The sequence below is a fragment of the Loxodonta africana genome, chromosome 5 (genome assembly GCF_030014295.1).
Source record: "Loxodonta africana isolate mLoxAfr1 chromosome 5, mLoxAfr1.hap2, whole genome shotgun sequence".
NCBI lineage: Eukaryota > Metazoa > Chordata > Mammalia > Proboscidea > Elephantidae > Loxodonta > Loxodonta africana.
Window position 1 is genome coordinate 35,503,657 of NC_087346.1, and position 23,532 is coordinate 35,527,188.

The window sequence follows — 23,532 nt, forward strand, 5'->3', positions numbered from 1 at the left end:
ATTAGTTCTTTTTTTTTTTTTAATTTTTGTTGTGCTTTAAGTGAAACCTTACAAATTAAGTCAGTTTCTTATACAAAAATTTATATACACCTTGCTATATACTCCTAATTGCTCTCCCCCTAATGAGACACCCTGCTCTTTCCCTCCATTCTGTCTTTTCGTGTCCATTCTGCCAGCTTCTAACCCCCTCTTCTCTCTCATCTTCCCTCCAGACAGGAGATGCCAACATAGTCTCAAGTGTCTACTTGATCCAAGAAGCTCATTTTTCACCAGCAGCTTGTTCTATCCCATTGTCCAGTCCAATCCCTGTCTGAAGAGTTGGCTTTGGGAATGGTTCCTGTCCTGGGCTAACAGAATGTCTGGGGGTCATGACAACTGGGGTCCTTCTAGTCTCAGTCAGGCCATTAAGTCTGGTCTTTTTACAAGAATTTGGGGTCTGCATCCCACTGCTCTCCTGCTCCCTCAGGGGTTCTCTGTTGTGTTCCCTGTCAGGGCTGTCATCGGTTTTGCCATTGGTTCTTATGTGGCTTGCTTTTATTTAGTGATTACTTATTTTAAATAACTGTGACCTCACAAACCAAAACAAAATCTATTACCTTTGTAGCTACTTGTATTTAAATATAGTCTAACCCCACTAACTCATCTACTTGTCTGGCTCAGCCCAGAATGATTATCATTTTCATCCCTGTGTTTATCAATATCTTGCTTTCCTTTGTAAGGTTTATGTACATGAATTCCTAAAGAGTGTATTTTAAATATTTTAAAACTTTCTTAAGAGGATACCATTCTTTATGTAATCTTTTTGGATTATCTCTGTGATGTGTCCATATTTTTTGTGCTACTCTAGAATCTAGACTCCAAAGTCTAGATTATTTGTTTTGATTGCTGTATATTTATTTTCTGACTATGCCACAGTTCATTCATTCAGTCTTCTATCTGCGGTCATTTAGGTTGTTTTTGCCATGTGAACCAGCACTGCTATGAATATTATTGTACTCTCTTGTTGCAGATGTGCAAGAGTTTCTCTTAGATATAATCTTAGGAGTGAAGTTGCTGGGTTACAGAGTATGAAAATGCCTCACACACCTTCAGGTTGTAGTGCCAAATGGGTTTCCAAAGTGGTTATGACAGTTTAGACTCCTATTCTCATATAAGAGTCTTGTGGTTCCACCTACTCAAATAAATGTAAAATGATTTCTCATTGTGGTTCTAGTTTCCCTGATCACCTGTGATGTTGAACAGCTCTTCATATGTTTATTGGCTATATGTGTTTCCTCCTGCCCCTTTTACTATTGGGTTGTTTGTACTGTTCTTGTTTATTTGTAGAAGTTCTTTATGTATTCTTCATGTTATTCCTTTGTTGATCATGTATATTGTAAATATTTGATCCCAGTTGTATCATTTTTTTCAATTACTTTAAGATATCTTTAGATAAGTAAATAGTCTTAATTCTAATAAAGGAAATTTATCAGTCTTTTTTCTTTTGACAATATTTTTCATGTCTTAGTTTTATTTTAAAAATCTTTTCCTACTACTGAGGTGTAAAATATTTGTTGATATTTTCTACTAAGTGTTTTAAAGTTTTTTTAAACATTTAAATCTTAAATCCATTTGGAATTGAGATAAGGATCCAATTTCATCTTCTCTTTAATTAGCAGTTTTGATACAGTAATAACCATTTTTTATTAAACAGTCCTTTTTTCTCACTGATTTGCAATGCTACCTCTGTCATATAAAACAAAGTTCCAAATAACTTGAGTCTGTTTCTGGACTCCTATTTATACACTTGGTCAATTTGTCATTGTGCCAGTTCTACACTGTCTTACTGTAGCTTCATAAGTCCTGCTGTTAGCTCAAGGGCTCCCTGTTCTTCTTAGAAGTAACCTGGCTATTTTTGGCTCTTCATTTTTCTATATATATTTTCGAATCATCAAGTTTCATGAAAAAACCTTTTGGGATTTTGATTGGAAATATATTTAATCTATAGACTAAGTTGTTCAGGGAGGACATCTTTACAATATTGTTTTGAACTTGGTATATCTCTCCATTTATTTAAATCTTTCATAATATCTTATAAAGGTTTACGAATTTCTCTGTAGAGATTTTTCTTAATGATATTGTGTTTTAGGTGAAAGTTTATTCAGTAGATTAGGTTTTTCTTTAATAATTTTTATACAAATTATTCCATTCCATTGGTTACAGTTTTTACAATTTGTCAGCATTCTCATTATTTCCATTCTGTTGGTTTTGTTTCTATTGATCTATCTTCCCTTCCCCTCATTGCTTTTTCACCTTTGCTTTTGGGTAAATGTTGACCGTTTGGTCTAATATAATTCATCATTTAAGGTAGCACATTACTCATGAGTGATACTGTTTATTTTATACGCCAATCTATTATTTGTGACCTACCAAAATAGCTTCAATTCCATGTTCAAAGGTTATCTTAGGGTGATAGTCTTGGGGATTCCTCTAATCTCTATCAGTCCAGTAGTTGAATTTGAGTTTTGTTTTACATTTTGCTTCCATTCTATCTGGGACCTTCTATCATGTCCCTGGTCAGAACAGTCAGTAGTGGTAGCCGGGCACCATCTAGTTCTTCTGGTCTCAGGAAAGGCTGTGGTTCATGTGGGCTATTAGTCTTGTGCTTTAGTTTCTTCTCTGAGCCTTTGATTTCCTTCATTCTCTTTTGCTCCATATGAGTAGGGACCAATAGTTGTGTCTTAGATGGCTGCTCAAAAGCTTTTAAGCTCCAAGATGCTACACACCAAACTAGGTTGTAGAACATTATCTTTCTGAACTGTGTTATGCCGATTGACTAATTTGTCTCCTGATATGAGGGTCCCCAAGCCTTTTAACCCAGTAAGCCAAACCCATGAGTTGTGTGGGTATGTCTGGGACACCATCATAACTGTGTCTCCTATCTGGTTTGTTATATATGTGGATACATATGCATCACATACACAAATGTATATATATATGTATATATATGCCTGCAGATACACCTATACGTGCACGTGCACTTATTCTCATATATGCATCTGTATATGCATCCATATCTACCTACATAACCACACACATTTTTTGGTTATTTTTACTGTTGTTGCAAAATTGTATGTGTTATAGCATTTACTGAAATTGTCCCTTTTTCACATGTACTTCTTAGAGCCTTTATTTACCTTGGTCAAGTTGTGCTGGTTTTGTGTATATTTGGTCTTGCCTTTCCCATCACCAGAAGTAACAGGTTTCTACTATCTAGAAAGTGATTCTCCCTCCTTGTCCTTCCTATCCCTGGTAACTAACAAAGAACTCAACTTTCTTTGTATATGGCCATTCTTGACTTTTTATGATAGTGGGACCATACAATATTTGTCTTTTTGTGGTTAACTTATTTCACTCAGCTTAATGTCTTCCATATTCATCCATGCTGTTTCACATACTCCCCATTATTCTTTATAGTTATGTAGTATTTCATTGTATGTATGTACCACAATTTGTTTATCCATCTGTTGATGAACACTTACGATGTTTCCATCTTTTTCCTTTTGTGAATACTGCTGCAATGAATATAGGTGTGTATATGTCTATTTGTGTCACTGCTCTTATATCTCTAGGATATATATACCTAGGAGTGAGATTGCTGGATCATAAGGTATTTCTATTTCAAGTTTTTGAGAAAGTGCCATACTGCTTTTCATAGTGGTTGTACCATTTTACAGTCCCACTAGCAATGTATAAGAGTTCCAATCCCCCAACAACCTCATCAGCATTTGTTTTTTTCTGTGTTTTTGATCATTGGCATTTTTGCAGGGGTGAGATGGTATTTCATTGTAGTTTTGATTTGGATTTCTCTAATGTCTAATGATGGAGCTCTGGTGGTGCAGTGGTTAAGAGCTCGGCTGCTAATGATGGAGCTCTGGTGGTGCAGTGGTTAAGAGCTCAGCTGCTAAACAAAAGGTCGGCAAATTGAATCTGCCAGCCACTCCTTGGAAACCCCATGGGGCAGTTCTGCTCTGTCCCATAGGGTTACTATGAGTTGGAATCGACTTGATGGCAATGGGTAATGGCTAATGATCACAAGTATCTTTTCATGTTATTTATTGGCCACCTGAATGTCCTCTTTGATGAAGTGTCTGTTCATGTCCTTTGCCCATTTTTTAACTGTATTGTTTGTCTTTTTGTTATTGAGTCGTTGGAGTTTTCTATACATTTTACAGATTAAACCCTTATCAGGTATATCTTTGCCAAAGACTTTCTCCCAGTCTGTAGGTTCTTTTTACCTTCTTGGTAAAGTCTGTTGATGAACATAAGTATTCAATTTTTAAGAGGTCTCAGGTATCTAATTTATCTTCTGTCATTCATGCATTTTTAGCTTTGTTTGATAGGCAATTTATGCCGAAGATTAGGTCCCCTAGTTTTTACCCTATGTTATCTTCCAGAAATTTTATAGTTTTAGCTTTAACATTTAGATCTTTGATCCATTTTGAGTTAGTTTTTGTACATGGTGTGAGGTATGGATCCTGATTCATTTTTCTGCATATGGATATCCAGTTTTGCCAGCATCATTTGTTAAAGAGACTCTTCCTTCCCCATTGGATGGACTTTTACCCTTTGTTGAAGATCAGCTGCGCATAGGTGGATAGGTTTACTTCTGAGTTCTCAATTCTATTCCTTTGGTTTATGTGTCTGTCACTGAACCCATACCAGGTTGTTTTGATTATCGTGGCTATATAGTAAGTTTTGAGATCGGGAAGTGAGAGGCCTACTACTTTGTTCTTCTTGTTCAATATTGCTTTAGCTATTGGGGACCTCCTACCTTTCCATATAAAGTGGAGGATTAGTTTTTCCATTTTATTAAAGAATGATGTTGGGATTTGGATTGGGGTTGCCTTATATCTATAGATCGCTTTTGGTAGTATTAAAATTTTCACAATGTTAAGTCTTGTAATCTGTGAGCATGGAATGTTTTCCCATTTATGTAGATATCCTTAATTAGTTTCTTGCAGTAGTGTTTTATACTTTTTCCTTGTATAAGTCTTTTATGTCCCTAGTTAGGTTTATTTCTAGGTATTTTATCCTCTTGGGGGCTATTGTAAATAGTATTATTTTCTTGATTTCCTTTTCAGAGTCTTCCTTGTCAGTGTAGAAGAACTCAACTGATTTTTGTGTGTTCATCTTGTACCATGCCACTTTGCTGGGTATTTAAGCCCATTGTTGGCAGCTACTATCTCAATACATCTTGTCAAGGGTCTTCTTTTTTGCTGACCCGCTACATTACCAAATGTGATGTCCTTCTTTAGGGACTGGTCCTTCCTGATAACATATCCAAAGTATGTGAGATGTTTTACAGAAGAAAAGAATATCAGTTAATCTGGAGAGCCAGTTAAGTGGAGATCCATTAAGAGAACTCCTATCTATGATTGGTGATTTCTTTTTTGAGCGTGGAAACCACTATATGGCAGAGCATCTTTTTAGACTAGTATTCTTACTTGGACAAGTCTGAGGTAGCTATAAAGCTACTTTAAAATAAAAAGATTAGTTAGATATTGTTTTATTTATATTGTTTTTTATAATTATAAAACAAATTTTTAAAATGTAATTATAAAACCAATTGAGTTAAAAACATTGAAATGAAATGTATGTGTTCAGATCTGAGATTGGGTGAAATCTTGTAGACTATAATAACTTTTTTTATTATAATGATATACATACAATAAAGCTTACATTATTTAATCATTTCTACTCTTGAGTGACACTGATCGCATTCTTTAATTTGTGCAAACATTCTCCACATCTATTTCCAATTATCCCACCACCATTAGCATTCATTCAGTACATTCTATTTTCCCCCTCACTCCTGCCCCTGGTAACTGCTAATCGCTTATGATTTCTTTATAATTGCTTCTTTCATATACATGATAGCACACAGTATTTATCCTCTTGAGTCTGATTTATTTCATTCAGCATAAGGTCCTCTGAGTTCGTCCATGTTGTGACACCCATCAGGACTTCATTCTTTTTATGGCTGAGTAATATTCCATCGTATGTATATACCATATTTTGTTTATTCATTCATCAGTTGATGAAAATTTTGGTCATTTCCACGTTTTGGCTGTTGTGATTAGTGCTGAAATGTACATATGTCCGTTTGCATCTCTACTTGCGAGTCTTTTGGGTATATGCATAAGAGTGAAATTGCTGGGTCTGTGGTAGCTCTATGTTCAACTTCTCAAAGGAACCACCAAATTGTTTTTCACAATGACTGTACCAATTTACAATCCCGCCAGCAATGGATGTGGGTTCCTGTTTCCCCACAACCTTGCTAGCACCTAGTATTTTCCATCTTTTTGATCATTGTCAATCTAATGGGTACTAGATGGTGTCTCATTATGGTTTTGATTTGCATCCCCCAGTGAATCGGAATTGACTCTATGGCAGTGGGTTAACAGCTAATGGCTTTGCATCTTTTCATGTGCTTGTTGGTCATTTGAATATCCTCTCTGGTGATAATGTCTGTTCAAGTCCTTCACCCATTTTTTAATTGGGTTGTTTGCCTTTTTTGTGTGAAATAACGTAGGACTAAGAGCCCTAGTGGCGCAGTAGTTAAGAACTAAAGGTGCTAACCAGAAGTTCAGATCCACCAGCTGCTTCCTGGAAACTCTATGGAACAGTTCTAGTTTGTTCTATAGGGTCACTGTGAGTCAGAATCAACTCAACGGTAACAGGTTTTAAGCATCTAAGAAACCCATATTTAGCTTTGGATATAGCATCATTCTGATTCCTTTAAAAAAATGTTTGTCTTTTCAGATGATCTTTGGGTGGTTTCAAAAACCCTGGACTTTGAACTAGATACCTTTATTGCGTGTAGTGCTTTCTTTGGACCATCATCTATCAATGAGGTAGAGCTACTGCCTTTGAAAGGGTATTTTCCTTCAAACTGGCCCACTAACAGTAAGTATTACCAGGCCCACATTAATTTATATAAAAAAAAATGATAGACATGGTATGCACTGTGAGCAAAGATGCTGTGTAAAATTATTTGATTAAAATAAACAAACAAAATAAAAGCACCCACCTCCGCTATTATGTACAGTGGGTTCTTGAAATGTATATAAACATCTCTGCAGTTCAAGTTCCAGAGGGCTAACAATCTAATGCAATTTTTAATCTTCACTTAAATATTTTTTTAAAGTTGACCTTTATACAATATATGCTCATTTGGTTTACTTGAAATGTACATTTAGTAAACGAATAATTTACTTTTACATCGAGAAGGTCTTGTTGATTTTACCAGAGATCTTGCAGAGGGTTGAGCAAGAGTGGGGTTTTTTACTTTGAAGGTATTTTATCATCTTTCATAAGAAATTCTTAATAAGACAGTAGGCTAACAGTCTTATTTTGTTTTTAATAAAGAAATCTTTAGTAAACTGACTACCTGTTCAGTTCTATGAATCTGTAGACTTCTATGCATTTTAATCTCTGGAATCATTTTCGATGGTTGAATTTGGTTCATAACTAATTAAAGACAGTGCTTTATGACCTGTTTCTAGTATTTTATATACTTTTTAACTTTTGGTCTTTACTGAATAAAAAATTCAACGTAGTCAATTAGCTTGAGTCCGATAAGAGTCTAATTACATGAACATTTGTCACTTTTTGTATACATATTTTCATATATGTCTAAATTATTTACTCACCAATATCAGCATTCTAGTTTTCTGCTTTCCATGTAGTTCTATAAAATAATTGAGGTAGAAATACAAGAAAATGTTCAAAAGCTGTGCAAACACCCTTATACAGTCTAAGATGGTATCCCAAGTGGAACTGTTAGTCTCAAGCTGTGCCACCATGTCCCAACTCAAAGCAATTGTTCTTTTTATTTTTAATAGTTTGTTTTTTTTATTTTTGTTGTTGTTGAAAATATACACAGCAAAACATATACCAATTCAGCAATTTCTACATGTACAATTCAGTGACATGATTATATTCTTTGAGTTGTGCAACCATTCTTACCCTCCTTTCACGCAATTGTTTTTGTTCATTTGCTGATGTTTGGAGTCCCAGTTTAAGTTACGCAGTTATGGATGTCAGTACATAAAGTATGAGTGAGCATATAGTTTAGTACTTTAATTGGTAAATCTTTGAGTGGCTCTGCATGTGTTTAAGGGTTTATCTTAATGTCATGTGCTTAATTCAGTAGCTGAACTCTTAAGTTATATTGATACTTTAATACAGATTTTTTTTAGTGAATCATTTTATTTACATTGAGTATTTATTTCCTGTATCCTTTCCACAGCAGTGGTCCATGCATTACTGGTTTGTAATGCTAGCACAGAGCTAACCACTTTGAAAAACATTCAGAGCTACTTTAATCCAGCTACTCTACCTCTAACACCGCACCTGTTAACAATGTAAGTCATTACTTGTCTTTGGGTCATTGATATTCAAAAGTGGTGACAAAAAGTGAATACAAAAATGCAATGAAGCACATTACATAAATGTTAACAATAAAGTTTTAATTTTTTTTAGAAACTGAGATTACTGGCAATAATGAAAAATAAAAAGAGAGGGTGAAACATGTATCATTTCCTTACTTTCTTTCCTTTTCCCTATCTATTTATCTATCCAGCCGTCTTGGTTTAGGTTAATAAATGTTACTGCAAAGTTTTATCCTTTGTCAAGGGATAGTTTCTTAAGAATCTTTGGACTATTGATTTTATTTTTTATGCACATATAGTTTTATGCCACCAATATTTAACATTTTAAGGAAGCATTTTACAGCTTGAATTTAGTGTGTATATCAATAGTGATTTTAATGAAACCTATGTTTCATTTTAAATTTCTCAAGCACCATGTCCCTGTTTAAAAAATTATAAGTGATATTATACTAAATGCATTAAAATGGTAAGAAAAAGTATATTTTCTAATTTGGAATGTGATTACCTATCTTGTTTCATTCTTTTCACCGTAATGAAGACCTATGTAAAAAGATAAATATCCTTATGATTCTATTATGTTATTTATTTGCTTTGAAATTAATTCGGTCTTTATAGAAATACAAATAAAATCAATGTATTTAATGTAGTTTTACCTGAAATAGAAGCTATATTAATTATCTAAGTCAGCTTTGCATAATAGAGCATGGGCTTTAAAGTCATTCCACCACTTACTGGCTGTGTGCTTTTTTGGGGAAAAAAAAGAACATTCCTGTGCCTGTATTTGGGATAACTGACTACTTCATAGGGTAGTTATGAAGTTTACATCAAACAGCGTACAAAATGATTAGCATAGTGCCAACACATAGTAGATACTCAATAAATGTTAGTGCTCTCTTCTCCTACCCTCCTCCAAATTGGGGTAAGTATCCATTTGTGCTCTTTAAAAAATGTTCTTTGTGAGGCTTATAGAGTGAAGGCTAAGTTATGAATGACTTTACTAACCTATTTCAAAAGCCCCTCATTTTTCTTTGACTTTTTTTTACTGCTTTTTCCTAGGTCTTCACCAACTACAGTTAACAAGAGAGTCAATAAAAGAAAATTTATTCCACCAGCCTTCATAAATACCAACACAAAATTTGAACTAAGCCCTGGAACATCATTGCAGTTAGCTAGTGAGTTAATTCAGGTACACAAGTTAAACAAGGACCAAGCTACAGCTCTGATTCAAATAGCTCACATGATGATATCACACGACAGTGCTAAAGTACAGGAACTACGAACCCATACCCTCCCTATCACAATCATACATGGTAAGAAGCAAGAAAGAAAATAGCTCTAATAAATTTTGATGTAAGCTCTGCTTCTTTGCAGTTTCCTAGTTAAGCTTCCAGAATAACTCTAAATAGACTTTTTGAACCTGAACCCACTTTAGTAAACTGTTACCTGAGCTGAGATCAGATCTGACCACCCTAAAGGAGAGAATTGGTAGCACATCTGATGAATGAATAACATTATACACGAAGCACCCAGATTTGATCTAGATTTCTGTTTGTTGCTCTAATAGACTTCAATTCTGATCAGAAAAGTCTCTTATTAATTCCTAGTTAGCTCACTCTTCTATGCTTCACAGAAGCTATTCCAAACTTTTCATTCTCATGAACCCATCCTTGCCCCTGACCCACTGTGTCTCTGAAATTGATCTTGCTTCTAAAATAGGAAATGGAGTTCATAACAGAAACTCCCTGCTATGTCCTGCCCTCTTTTTCCAACTTACCTAAGTTTGCACCTATTCTTTTTCTTAAAAAACAAACACTTGTCTTATAAAACTGACATTAACTAACTAGTACACTCATCCTTATAAGTGTTGTTAGGTGCCATTGAGTCGGTTCCGACTCATAGCAACTCTATGTACAACAGAACAATCCTGCACGATCCTCACAATCATTGCTATGTCTGAGCCCATTGTTGCAGCCACCATGTCAGTCCTTCTCGTTGAGGGTCGTCTTCTTTTTCACTGACCCTCTACCAAGTGTGATCTTCCTCTCCAGGGACTAGTCCCTCCTGATAACATGTGCAAAGTATATGAGATGAAGTCTCGTCATCCTCTCTTCCAAGGAGCACTCTGGTTGTATTTCTTCCCAGACAGACTTGTTTGTTCTTCTGGCAGTCCATGGTATATTTAGTATTCTTCACCAACACCACAGTTCAAAGGCATCAACTCCTTCACATGCAGATGAGGCGATTGAAAATATCATGGCGTGGGTCAGGGGTACCTTAGTCCTCAGAGTGACATCTTTGTCTTTCAGCACTTGAAAGAGGTCTTTTTCAGCAGATTTGCCTAACGCAATACATTGTTTGATTTCTTGACTTCTACTTACTGGTGCGTTGGTTGTGTATCCAAGTAAAAACAAATCCTTGACAACTTCGGTCATTTCTCCATTTATCATGATGTTGCTTATTGGTCCAATTGTGAGGATTTTTGTTTCCTTTATGTTGAGGTGTAATTCATGCTGAAGGCTGCAGTCTTTGAACTTCATCAATAAGTTTTTCAAGGCCTCTTTGCTTTCAGCAAGCAAGGTTGTATCATCTGCATATTGAAGGTTGTTAATGAGTTTTCCACCAATCCTGATGCCACATTCTTCATATAGTCCAGCTTCTTGTATTATTTGCCCAGCATACAGAAAGGATACAACCCTGATGCACACCTTTCCTGATTTTAAACTACACAGTATCTCCTTGTTCTACTTGTAGTTTAAACACACAGTATCTAGTTGTTCGGACAACTGCCTCTTGTTCTATGTACAGGTTTGGCATTACCACAATTAAATCTTCTGGAATTCCCATTCTTCACAGTGTTATCCAGAACTTGTTATGATCCACACAGCCAAATGCTTTTGCATAGTCAGTAAAACACAGGTAAACATCTTTCTGATAGTCTGTTTTCAGCCAAGATTCACCTGACATCAGCAATGATATCCATCATGCCACACCCTCTTCTGAATCCAGCTTGAATTTCCGGTAGTTCTCTCTCGATGTACTGCTGTGACACACAAGCCACGACAGTGCAACAAACTGACAGACGCATGGTGGGGGAAATGTATAAAGAATGCATATTCCCTTACATATAGAAAATAGGATTTCTTTGCTATCATTTTCTTTTTCTTTATTGTGCTTTAGGTGAAAGTTTATAGCTCAAGTTAATTTCTCATACAAAAATTTATACATATATTGTTATACGACTCTGTTTGCAATCCCTATAATGTGACAGTGCACTCCCTCTTTGTTTCCTGTGTCCATTCAACCAGCTCCTATCCCCTTCTGCCTTCTCATCCTGCTTCCGGACAGGAGCTGCCCAGTTAGTCTTGTATATCTATTTGAACTAAGAAGCACACTCTTCATGTGTATTATTTTGTTTTATAGTACAGTTTAATCTTTGTCTGAAGAGTTGGCTTCAGAAATGGTTTTATTTCTGGGTTAACAAAGAGTCCAGGGGCCATGTCTTCGGGAGTTTCTTTAGTCTCAGTCAGACCATTAAGTCTGGTCTTTTTACGTGAACTTGAGTTCTGCACCCCACTTTTTTCCTGCTTTGTCAGAGACTTTCTGTTGTGTTTCCTGTCAGGGCAATCATTGGTGGTAGCCGGGTACCTTCTAGTTCGTCTGGTCTCAGGCTGATGGAGTCTCTGATTTATGTGGACCTTTTGTCTCTTGGGCTAATATTTTGCTGTGTGTTCTTCATTCTCCTTTGCTCCTGGCGAGTTGGGACCAATTGATGCATCTTAGATGGCCACTAGCAAGCTTTTAAGACCCCAGATACTACTCACCAAAGTGGGATGCGGAACACTTTCTTAATAAACTTTGTTATGCCAGTTGACCTAGATGTCCCCTGAAACTATGGTCCCCGGACCCGCGCCACTGCTACTCTGTCCCTCGAAGTGTTCCCCTGTATTCAGGAAACTTTTTAGCTTTTGGTTTAGTCCAGTTGTGCCAATGTCACCTGTATTGTGTGTTGCCCTTCTTTCACCTAAAATAATTCTTGTCTACTATCTAGTGAATTCCCCTTTCTTTCCCTCCCCACCCTCATAACCATTAAAGAATGTTTTCTTCTGTGTTTAAACCTTTTCTGGAGTTCTTATAATAGTGGTCTCACACAACATTTGTCCTTTTGCGACAGACTAATTTCATTCAGCATAATGCCTTTCAGATTCATCCATGTTGAGAGATGTTTCATGGGTTCATCATTGTTCTTTATCATTGCATAGTATTCCATCGTGTGAATATACCATAATTTGTTTATTCATTCATCTATTGATGGTTACCTAAGTTGTTTCCATCATTTTGCTATTGTGAACAGTGCTGCAGTGAACATGGATGTGCATATATCTATTCTTGTGACAGCTCTTACTTCTCTAGGATATATTTCAAGGAGTGGGATTGCTTGATCTTATGGTACTTCCAATTTCTAGCTTTTTAAAGAAGCACCAAATTGATTTCCAAAGTGGTTGTAACCGTTTTACATTCTCACCAGCAGTGTATAAGTGTTCCAGTCTCTCCAACATTTATTATTTTGTGTTTTTTTGATTGATTCTAGCCTTGTTCGGGTGAGATGGTATCTTATTGTAGTTTTGATTTGCATTTCTCTAATGGTTAACGATCGTGAGCATTTCCTCATGTATCTGCTAGCTGCCTGAATGTCTTCTTTGGTGGAGTGCCTGTTTATATCCTTACCCCATTTTTTAATTGGTTTGTCTTTTTGTTGTTGAGTTTTTGCAGTATCTTGTAGATTTTAGAGATTAGACCCTGACCAGATATGTTGAAGCCAAAAGTTTCTTCCCAGTGTATAGGTTGTCTTTTTACTCTTTTGGTGAAGTCTTTTTATGAGCATAAGTGTTTGATTTTTAGGAGCTACCAGTTATTTAGTTTCTCTTTTGGTGTTTGTACATTATTAATTATAGTTTGTATTCTATTTATGCCATATGTCAGGGCTTCTAACATTGTCCCTATTTTTTCTTCCGTAATCTTTATTGTTTTAGATTTTATATTTAGGCCTTTGATCCACGTTCAGTTCATTTTTGTGCATGGTGTGAGGTATGGGTCTTGTTTCATTTTTTTGCAGATGGATATCCAGTTATGCCAGCAGCATTTGTTAAAGAGACTGTCTTTTCCCCATTTACCAGACTTTGGGCCTTTGTCAAATATCAGCTGCTCATAGGTGGATGAATTTATGTCTGGATTCTCAATTCTGTTCCATTGGTCTATGTATCTGTTGTTGGACCAGATGTTGTTGTTTGACTACCATGGCAGTATAATAGGTTCTACAATCAGGTAGCGTGAGGCCTCCTACTTTGTTCCTCTTCTTCAATAATGCTTTACTTACCCGGAGCATCATCCTTTTCCACATGAAGTTGGTGATTTGTTTTTCTATCTCGTTAAAAAACATCATTGGAATTTGGATTAGGATTGCATTGTATCTGTAGGTTGTTTTGGGTACAACTGACATTTTCACAATGTTGAGTCTTCCTATCCATGAGCAAAGTATGTTTTTCCATTTACGTAGGTCTCTTTTGGTTTCTTGCAGTAGTGTCTTGTAGTTTTCTTTGTATAGGTCTTTTACGTCTCTGGTTAGATTTATTCCTAAGCGTTCCTAAGTATCTTTGGGGCTATTGTAAATGGTATTGATTAGGTGATTTCTTCTGGAAGTTCTCTTTGTTGGTGTAGAAGAATGCATGTTATTTTCGTATGTTTATCTTGTATCCTGATACTTTGCTGAAATCTTCTATTAGTTCCAGTAGTTTTCTTGTGGATTCTTGGGGGTTTTCAGTGTATAAGCTCATATCATCTGCAAATAGGGATACTTTAACTTCTTCCTTACCAATTTGGATGCCCTTTTATTTATTTTTCTTGCCTTATTGCTCTGGCTAGGACCTCCAGCACAATTTTGAATAAGAATGGTGATAAAAGGCATCCTAGTCAGATTCCTGTTTTCAAGAGGATTGCTTTCAGACTCTCTCCATTTAGGATGATGTTGGCTGTTGGCTTTGTATAAATGCCTTTTATTATGTTGTGGAATTTTGCTTGTATTCCTATTTTGCTGAGATTTTTTTTTTTTATCATGAATTGGTGTTGGATTTTGCCAAATGTCATTCTTGCCTTTTGTTTTATTTATGTGATGGATTACATTGATTGTTTTTCTAACGTTGAACCATCCCTGCATATCTGGAAGGAATCTCACTTGGTCATGGTGAATTATTTTTTCAATATGTTGTTGAATTCTATTGGCTAGAATTTTATTGAGGATTTTTGCATCTATGTTCATGAGAGCTATTGGTCTGTAATTTTCTTTTTTTGTGGTGACTTTACCTGATTTTGGTATCAGAGTTATGCTGGCTTCATAGAATGAGTTTGGGAGTATTCCATCCTTTTCTACGCTCTGAAATACCTTTAGTAGTACTGGTGTTGATTCTTCTCTGAAAGTTTGGGAGAATTCTCCAGTGAAGCTGTCAGGGCCAGGGCTTTTTTTCATTGGTAGTTTTTTAGTTACTTCCTCAATCTCTTCTATTGTTGCAGGTTTATTTAGTTTTTCTATCTCTGTTTGTGTTAGTTTAGGTAGGTAGTGTGTTTCTAGAAATTTGTCCATTTCCTCTAAGTTTTCAAATTTGTTGGAATACAATTTTCATTGTATTCTGTTATGATTCTTTTAATTTCAGTTGGGTCTGTTGTGATGTTACCTATCTCATTCCTTATTTAGGTTATTTGCTTCCTCTCCTGTTTTTCTTTTGTCAGTTTGGCCACTGGTTTATCAATTTTGTTGACCTTTTCAAAGAACCAGCTTCGGTCTTGTTAACTCTTTCAATTATTTTTCTATTCTCTATTTCATTTAATTCTGCTCTAATTTTTATTATTTCCTTTCTTCTGGTGCCTGTGGGCTTCTTTTGCTGCTCTCTTTCTGCTTGTTGGAGGTTTAGGGTTAATGTTTTGATTTTGGCCCTCTCTTCTTTTTGGATATGTGTATTTATTGCTATAAATTGACCTGTGAGCACTGCTTTTGCTGTGTCCCAAAGGTTCTGAAGCTGTACCGGGACCAGAGCAGAATAGGGAGGGTATGGGTAAATGGGTGAGTAGTACTTCCCAGAGGTGGAAGGGTGTTTTGAACCTGCGTGGTAGGTTAGACGCTTGCACTTAACTTTCACAGATCCAGCACCGCTTTCCCCTGGTTCTGCAGGTTTTTGCAGACTCTTTGCCTCTCAGTTTCTGCTGGAGTGGAAAATGCATCCTGAGCACTACTGCTTGTCTCAGCCTGCTCACGCTGGCTGGTCCAGCATGCAGGGTGCCACCCAGGTCAGGTCTGAGAAATCCTCACTGCTTCTGAACTGTCTCTCCCTCGCCCTGCCACTCAGTCCAACTCCTCAACTTTGTCTTTAATGTTCAGGGCTCCTAGATTGTCATATATAATTGATTCACTTTTTTTTTGGGTCTTTGTTGTAAGAGGGACCTCAGGAAGCATCTGACTACTCCGCCAGCTTGGCCCCTGCCTCTGGACCTAGTCTTAACATCTTTCTGTTTGTTCCACTGAAGGGGCTCTGTTTCCTCCTATTCAGAGCTAATACGTCTATCTAGATTCTGTCACCTCTTTTTGATCCATCAACATCTTCCCTCTGCTTTATCTTAAATTTCTCCTTTCTCCCTTTTTCTTAATATATAAGCATACATACTGAAGTGGCTCCCAGCTTGAAAGAAAAATCAAAATCGAATCTATGCCATCTCTAGCTGTTGTCTTACCTATTTCCTTCTCTTCAAAGCAAAGCTTATTGAAAAAGTAGTTCATATATGAAAATCTCTGGGGTTGCTTGTTTATTTGTTTCTTACCTCCCATCTATTTCCAACTTTTGTTAACTGAGTTTACCTCACACCACTAAAACTCCTTTTGCTAAATTCTCACAAATATGGAATTTTTTAAACTACTTTACCTGACTTGATTTTTTTCTGTTGACGCCTCTCCCTTTGAAACTATTCTTCCTTAATCTGCATGGAAGAATGTGATTCCCTCCTGGTTTGTTATTACTCATTATCAATCTACTTCATGGTTTCTTCTTACTTGGCTCATCTCTTAAATGTTAGTCTTCTTTCCCCCACAGCTCCTTCTTGGGCCCTCTTCGTATTCTAAACAAACTGAGCAAGCAGTCTAATCCCATCTGTACCTAGGACTTTGTCCAGTTTCATCATACCCCATGACAATGCCCACATCGAATCTTGAGGCCAGATTTTTCTCCTCACTGTAAACGAAGTATATGTAATTGCCCTGATGTGTCCACCAGAACATATCTAGTACTTTGAATTCAAATCTCCATATGCCCCATTTCTTCTCACAGACCTCCATCTCCAAGCCAATCCTACTTTTTGTCCTATTTTGAGGAATTACATCAAATCCACCCTGTAGACCAAGCTGGACACCTGAGGGTCAGTCTAGATTTTCTTTCTCCCTATATTAGATGATTTTCTTTCAGTCTTCTTCCTACATTTCTTACTGTTTATCTGCCACCATCAGATCAGTCACTGAGATGTGTCTCATCTAGCGTCCACCCATCTTTCTTATCGATACTCTTCAGTTCACTTGCACCATCATCCAGGCCTTCAGCATACCTCCATGTGGCCCAGTGAGTAAAAGTGTGGGCCCTAGATCTAGAATCCTGGATTTATCTCCTTGCTCTATCATTTATTAGCTGTATGATTTTGCACAAGAGCAATGGTGATCCAGTAGTAGAATTCTTAACCTTCTATGCAGGAGATATGGGTTCCATTCCCAGGTAATGCACTTCAGGCACAACCACAACCTGTCTGTTTGTGGAGTCATGTGTGTTACTATGATGCTGAACAGGTTTCAGTGGTGACCCAGACCAAAACAGACTAGGAAGAACAGCCTGACGATCTACCTCTGAAATTCAGTTAATGAAATCCCTATGGATCACAACAGTCTGATCATTTTGTACGTGGAATCTCCGTGAGTCAGAGGCTAGCTCTCAATGGCAGCCAACAACAATGATCATGGGCAGGTTCCTTATCTCTTAATTTAAATTTTCCAGTCCTGTAAAATGAGAGGATAGTAATAGCATCTACCTTAGAGGGTTGGATGATTAAATGAATTAGCACACGTAAAGGCACCTGGCATATGGGAAGCACTTAGTAAATGTCAGCATGTAATATGGTTATGATTATCTTACACAACTGATAATTGGTACTTTAACTGATTTACCTGTAGCTTTTTCTTCCTCCACATTAACATCCAAATAGTTTTTCTAAAATGCAGATCAGTCAATTAAGTCAATTCTATTACTTAAAATCCTTCAATGACTTTTTTTCCCCCTTCCTTTAAAATAATTAGGTGTCTTTGGAGCAGGAAAGAGTTATTTGCTGGCAGTAGTTATTTTATTCTTTGTACAGCTATTTGAAAAGAGTGAAGCTTCTACAGATGGAAATGCAAGACCATGGAAAGTTCTGATTTCTTCTTCCACTAATGTAGCTGTTGACAGAGTACTTCTTGGGTAGGTATAGCAAGTGTATTTAAGGAGCTAATATTTTTTATGTTATTGTTGAGAGAAGCAATTCACCATGGGCCCTGAGTGTCTATGCACATTCTTGCTGAGTATGCCAAGAATGCAAGGCCTTTGTCTCTGAAACGGGAATCTCATTTCTTCTCCCAGCCTCCATGAAACAGTAATGGGCTAACTTATTAGTTCGTGAGTAGGATAAGATAAAATACCAAACCTGACAATTTTGGCACAAGTATGGGGTACTCATGTAAAAATTTGAGTTTAGCTACTAACATGTAGGGCTGAGAGGTGGATTACTGGTGAAGACAATTTGCCATGGGCCCTGAGCATCCTAGCTGGGATGCTAAAAATGCAAGACCCTGACGACCCTTTAATCCATTGCCGTTGAGTTAATTCCGACTCATAGCGACCCTAAAGGACAGAGTAGAACTGCCCCGTAGGGTTTTCATGGAGCGGTTGGTAGATTAGAACCGCTGACCTTTTGGTTAGCAGCCGAGCTCTTAACCACTATGCCTCCAGGGCTCCTAGGGTTTCCTAGGCTGTAGTAATCTTTACTGGCCCAGGGCTTTTTAACTGTGACATTTCTCACAGCTGTGTTAACAGCAAACAACTTTAAGGAATGAGGCAATGTCTCCCTTCCATACAAAGAGCAGGCTTGGTGGTACAAAAGTAATGGATCCCCAAGCTCAGTGTTTCTTTCCTGTAATGCACCCCATTGCATGGGCAGGCATCCATCTGGGCCCACTACATCTCCCCATGGGACGTGCGGGGTAGCAAGAAAAACCAGTAATTTGATGTTCATGCTGCTTGCTGTGACATGAGTAATAAAGTCCTTTGTCTCTGACCTCAGAGTCTTGGGTTTATTACCTTCTAAGTAAGGCTAAAACCAAATTCCAGAACAGTTACAGGTCAGTCTCTTATCCATCTGCCTGTATGAACAAATAATAGTAAAATAGCTGAAAAATTAAATTATGCTTTTTATTTTAATAAGAGGGATCCAAAGAAGGCAATAGTAATCTGTTTTACAGTTACAAAATGTTTGTGGTCATGTAAGATTTTATTAAAAATGCAAAGAAAATATTACATAATATTTTACCAATATTCCAGTTTGATTTTCTGAATTCTAACCTTAATGACAAAGTTTGACTAGGAGAAACAATCTATTATTTATAAATCTAGGCTTTTAAGAAATTAATATTTATAACCATATAAGTTAATGCTTATGGTAGAAAATATGCGGACTATACAGATAATATATTTCTTACTACAATTTTTTTATACACACATGCATGCATTCTCACTTTTTTTTTTCCAAATTAGGATTCAACAATATATATATTGTATCCTTTTTTTTACTTAAAGATTATTTCTTCAAGGTCTTAAATCTTCCTAGAACTCATAATATGTAATAACTGTATTATGTTCAATGATTTGATTACACCACGCTTTGGTTAAGCAATCTTCGATTAGTACTTCCCAAATGTTTGCCATTATAAATAATCTTGTTACAAAAAATACTTAAACATAAATCTTTATCCCCATTTCTACATCTTTCCTTAAGAAAAAGTCCCAGGCCTAGAGTAAAAGATCAGAATATTTTTAAGCCTCTTATTGACATTTGCAAAATTACCCTCCATAAAGGTTATGCAATTGAGCAGTGTATTCTGGATTATAATAGACGGGATAGGACAAAGAGTTTCTTGAGAAGAAATAAAAGAGCATGGGTAACTGCGCATACCTTTTACCTAATGGTTATAGTACAGTAGGGATACTGTACTCTAGGTTATTACAGATTTAACACAGAATTGCATTAAAAAATATAAACTAGTATTTCAGAATGAAAAGTAGCTGACTGCTCTCTGACATAAGAATGTAAAAAGCAAAAATTGAAATCTACTCAGGCATTGACACTAAATAAATTGCTTCAAAGTTATTTTGGAAAACTGTGGAGGGCTATGCCAAACAAAACCAAGCCCGTTGCTGTTGAGTCGATTCCAATTCATGGTGACCCCATGTGGCTCAGAGTGGAACTGTGCTCCATGGGGTTTTCTTGGCTGTAATCTTCACAGAAGCGGATCACCAGGCTTTTCTTGCATGGCATGGCACCACTGGGTGGATTCAAATGGTCGACCTTTAGGTTAGTAGCAAACCGTTTGCACTACCCATGGGCCTTTAGAGGGCTACAGTTTCTTTAATTCTCCAACTCTTTAAATTCCTATTTTGAGATAGTAGAAGATGTTTTAGAGGATGGGTATTCATTGAGTTCCTATTCCTAGCATAGAGCTAGAGCTGTAAGATATCTAGGAAGGAAGGGTAGGTAAGGATTCCTTCTTCACAAAGCCCTTATTGGTGGTGGGATAATGTAGAGGAGCGGTCATAGCTTTTGGAGATAAATGGACTTGCCTGAGTTTTAATCATAGTTACTCCACTTATTAGCTATATGACCTCGACAAAATTACCTCACTTCTGAGCTTCGGTCCCCTCATTTCTAAGATGAGATACCTTGCAGAGCTGTTGTGAGTATTGAGTGAGATTAATGTATGTAAAGAGCCTAACACACTCTTCCTAATAAATTTGCATGCTAAATATATGGTAGCTGTTAGGATTGTGATGAGTTGGAATAAACTCGATGATACCTGGTTGGCAGTCCCTGGGTGGTACAAGCAGTTAAAACACTTGGCTATTAACCAAAAGGTTAGAAGTTCAAGTCCATGTAGACACACTGCTGAAGACAGACCTGGTGATCTACTTCCCAAAAGTCAGCCATTGAGAACCTTGTGGAGCACAGTTCCGCTCTGACACATGGGGTTGGCGTTAGTCAGAGTTGACTCTACAGCAGTCAGTTTTATTGTTTTTCATATTATTGTGTCTTTAGGGGCAATTTTATTTGTGATAAATACTAACATTGCTATTTTGTGAGCATGGGCCCTCAACATAATACACATTTATTTTAATTCTTTATTTTATTCTCTAAATTTATTTTAATTCTCTAAAAAATGTAGCCTATAGAAATTCTTCACCTATATCGCATTTCCTTTGAGTTTGTGACATTTTATGTTGAATTACGTAGCTCTAAAATATTCTGTTACACAAAATTGATTTTACTAATATAATTATTATATAAAACTTTCTTTTATATTCTATTTTCTAAATAATCAGAATTTACTTTAACTTGCTTTCTTTAAAGGCTTCGCAGTCTTGGATTTGAAAAGTTTGTCAGAGTTGGGAGTGTTAGGAAGATTGCCAAGCCAATTTTACCTTATAGGTAAGTAAGGCTAAATTCCAAAAGTCACAGAATGTTCAGAGAACTATAATAATTTTATATAACACAACTTAAATTTGGTTTCTGAAGAAGAGCAGAAAAAGCCTTTTTCTTGGTTGATTTAGAAAAATCGTCACTTTTTTCTGATGTTAAAAAATGAAATAAAGGATGGTATTCTTTTATATAATTCTCTTTTTAGCTTGCATGCTGGCTCAGAAAATGAAAGTGAACAGTTAAAAGAACTACATGCACTAATGAGAGAAGAGCTGACTCCAGTGGAAAAAGTTTATGTGAGAAAAAGTATTGAGCAGCATAAACTGGGAACCAACAGAACTCTGCTGAAGCAGGTATGGAGACAGAGCTTCAATTTATTTTTTGAATTATGTATACTATTTAGATTTTCTTTATTCCTATTGAGGGAAGAATATTCTCTTAAATAAAACAAACTACTGTGATAACTTAGACTCAGCTAAGGTGTGTGCATGTATATCCTTGAATATAGTCTATCCAGTGCATTTTATTTTTGTTGCAAAACATTCTTCAGATTTGTGAACAGATCGACCTCACCTTAATAACTTGGCCTTTTTCCTTCTCCTTTTTTATAGGCTTATTCTTTTTATAGGCTTGCAGAGGAAAGTGAGAGGTAGGACTAGATTCTGGCAGGTTAAATGAAACTTGGCTGCATTCCAAGAGAAATAGAGGCAGATAGAGTATGGCTCTAGGCAAAATTTCCAAGTGAATTTTTTTTTTTGATGGTCTTCTAGAAAGCTGAGCCTCTCAGGGTCTTCCCTTATCCAAGAATCCAGGAATCTTAGAGACACTTTCTCCCTGGTATTGGAAGCCAGGACTAAGCACACAGGATCCCAGTCTATACAAGTAGCTCATCCCTTTCAGCAAGTTCTGATCAGGGCAGCCAGCCTAGACATCAGCTGGGAGCAGAGAAAGAAATCAATCAATAGCTTCCTTCTAGGAAAGGAGAGCATGGGGGAAAATAAAGGGTCGGAGGCAAAAAGAGTTGTTGGCTTCTTGGACTAAGTGGACATTGGTCACTTTCTGCAAAAGATTTGGAAAGAACAGCCTGCCTGGGAGCCTGTATTGACCAACTATGGTTGAAATAATGCTGCTTAACAAAATCTCAGTAGTTTAACAACAAACTTTATGACTCTGCAGGCCAACTGTGGTGACTTGGCTTGAAGCAAGGGTCAGTTCTCTCATTCTGAGAACAGCTGCCTGTGGCATGATGGTCTTCTGGTAAATGGCAGAAGTACAAGAAGGCAGGCCAGATCATACAAATACATTGAAAGCTTCTGTTCATATCATATCCTCTAACATTCCATTTGCCATAACAGGTCACATGGTCAAGCCCAACATCAGTGGGGCAGGGAAATATACTTCACCTACTTCTGTGGTGGAAGGCATTGCAAAGTCATATAACAAAAGATGTTAGTGTGTAATGCTCTTACAGGGAGGGAGGGAGGAATTGGAAATGATGATCCAGTGTAGAACAGGCCTCCAAATTTTGGTTCTAGAAGTCCTCAGGGCTTCAGATTGGCTTTCTGTTATCTGGGTTATAGAGTTAACTCTGTATTGCTTTCTCCCCAACTAAATCCAAAAGGGCTTAGTTTGACTATTCAACAGATAAAAATTAGTCATTTATGTAAACTACTTACCAGTATGCTGATTTATCATTTAACATACTAATGATATGCCAAAATAACTATTGATGGTTTCTTTGATAATTTTTAAATAAAAGCCCAGTTATCATAATCTATTGCTCATTACTGTAACCTGTTCACAAATGAAAGCTATTTTGGAAGAAATGTCTTTTTAAGTTTAACAAATTTCCAAGGTTCTAAAATCAGAAGGCATTTAGACCTGTCAACAGTAATTCCTAAAATGAAATGTCTTTACAATAAAACTAATTTTTAAAAATACTTCATTGTTAATTACTACTTAATAAAATCTCTTTTGCAGTTAGAATCCCAACAATATAATAATAAATTAAAGTATTTAAAAAATGTAATTTTTGAAAGAAAAACATAGTTCTTTAGGGTTCTTATATTAGATATTTCTCTAAACAAAAAAAAATTGCTTCCTGATTCTTAACTCTAGAGTTCTCATTCTAAGGTTGTTTTTTGTAAGATATCATTACCAGAAATTAGATAATAAATGATATTTCGGAGTGATACCAAGAGCAGTGTGTATTGTTACAAGGGTGTCCTCTGCTGGTTCATTTTTCAAAACTCAGTGTTTAAAAACTGTGAAAGTTCTAATGTAAATGTGGCTTTAG

The 23,532-nt window shown here is 36.5% G+C and overlaps 1 protein-coding gene and 1 pseudogene across 7 annotated transcripts in view; one reads left to right on the forward strand and one right to left on the reverse strand.

Moving 5' to 3' along the window:
- ZGRF1 (zinc finger GRF-type containing 1) overlaps nt 1–23,532 on the forward strand; it is a 103,806-nt gene that overhangs the window by 72,924 nt on the left and 7,350 nt on the right. For 5 of the 7 annotated variants that reach the window (XM_064285427.1, XM_023548597.2, XM_064285424.1 and 2 more), the window contains 6 exons: nt 6,805–6,948; nt 8,294–8,408; nt 9,492–9,745; nt 17,812–17,971; nt 21,168–21,245; nt 21,442–21,589. In XM_064285427.1, the coding sequence (XP_064141497.1) occupies nt 6,805–6,948; nt 8,294–8,408; nt 9,492–9,745; nt 17,812–17,971; nt 21,168–21,245; nt 21,442–21,589 (899 nt within the window). The remainder of the gene's footprint in view (nt 1–6,804; nt 6,949–8,293; nt 8,409–9,491; nt 9,746–17,811; nt 17,972–21,167; nt 21,246–21,441; nt 21,590–23,532) is intronic. The other 2 variants (XM_064285425.1, XM_064285423.1) reach the window with 2 other exon arrangements.
- Nucleotides 1–23,532, reverse strand: part of LOC135231422 (protein LLP homolog) — a 71,020-nt pseudogene continuing 47,488 nt past the window's right edge.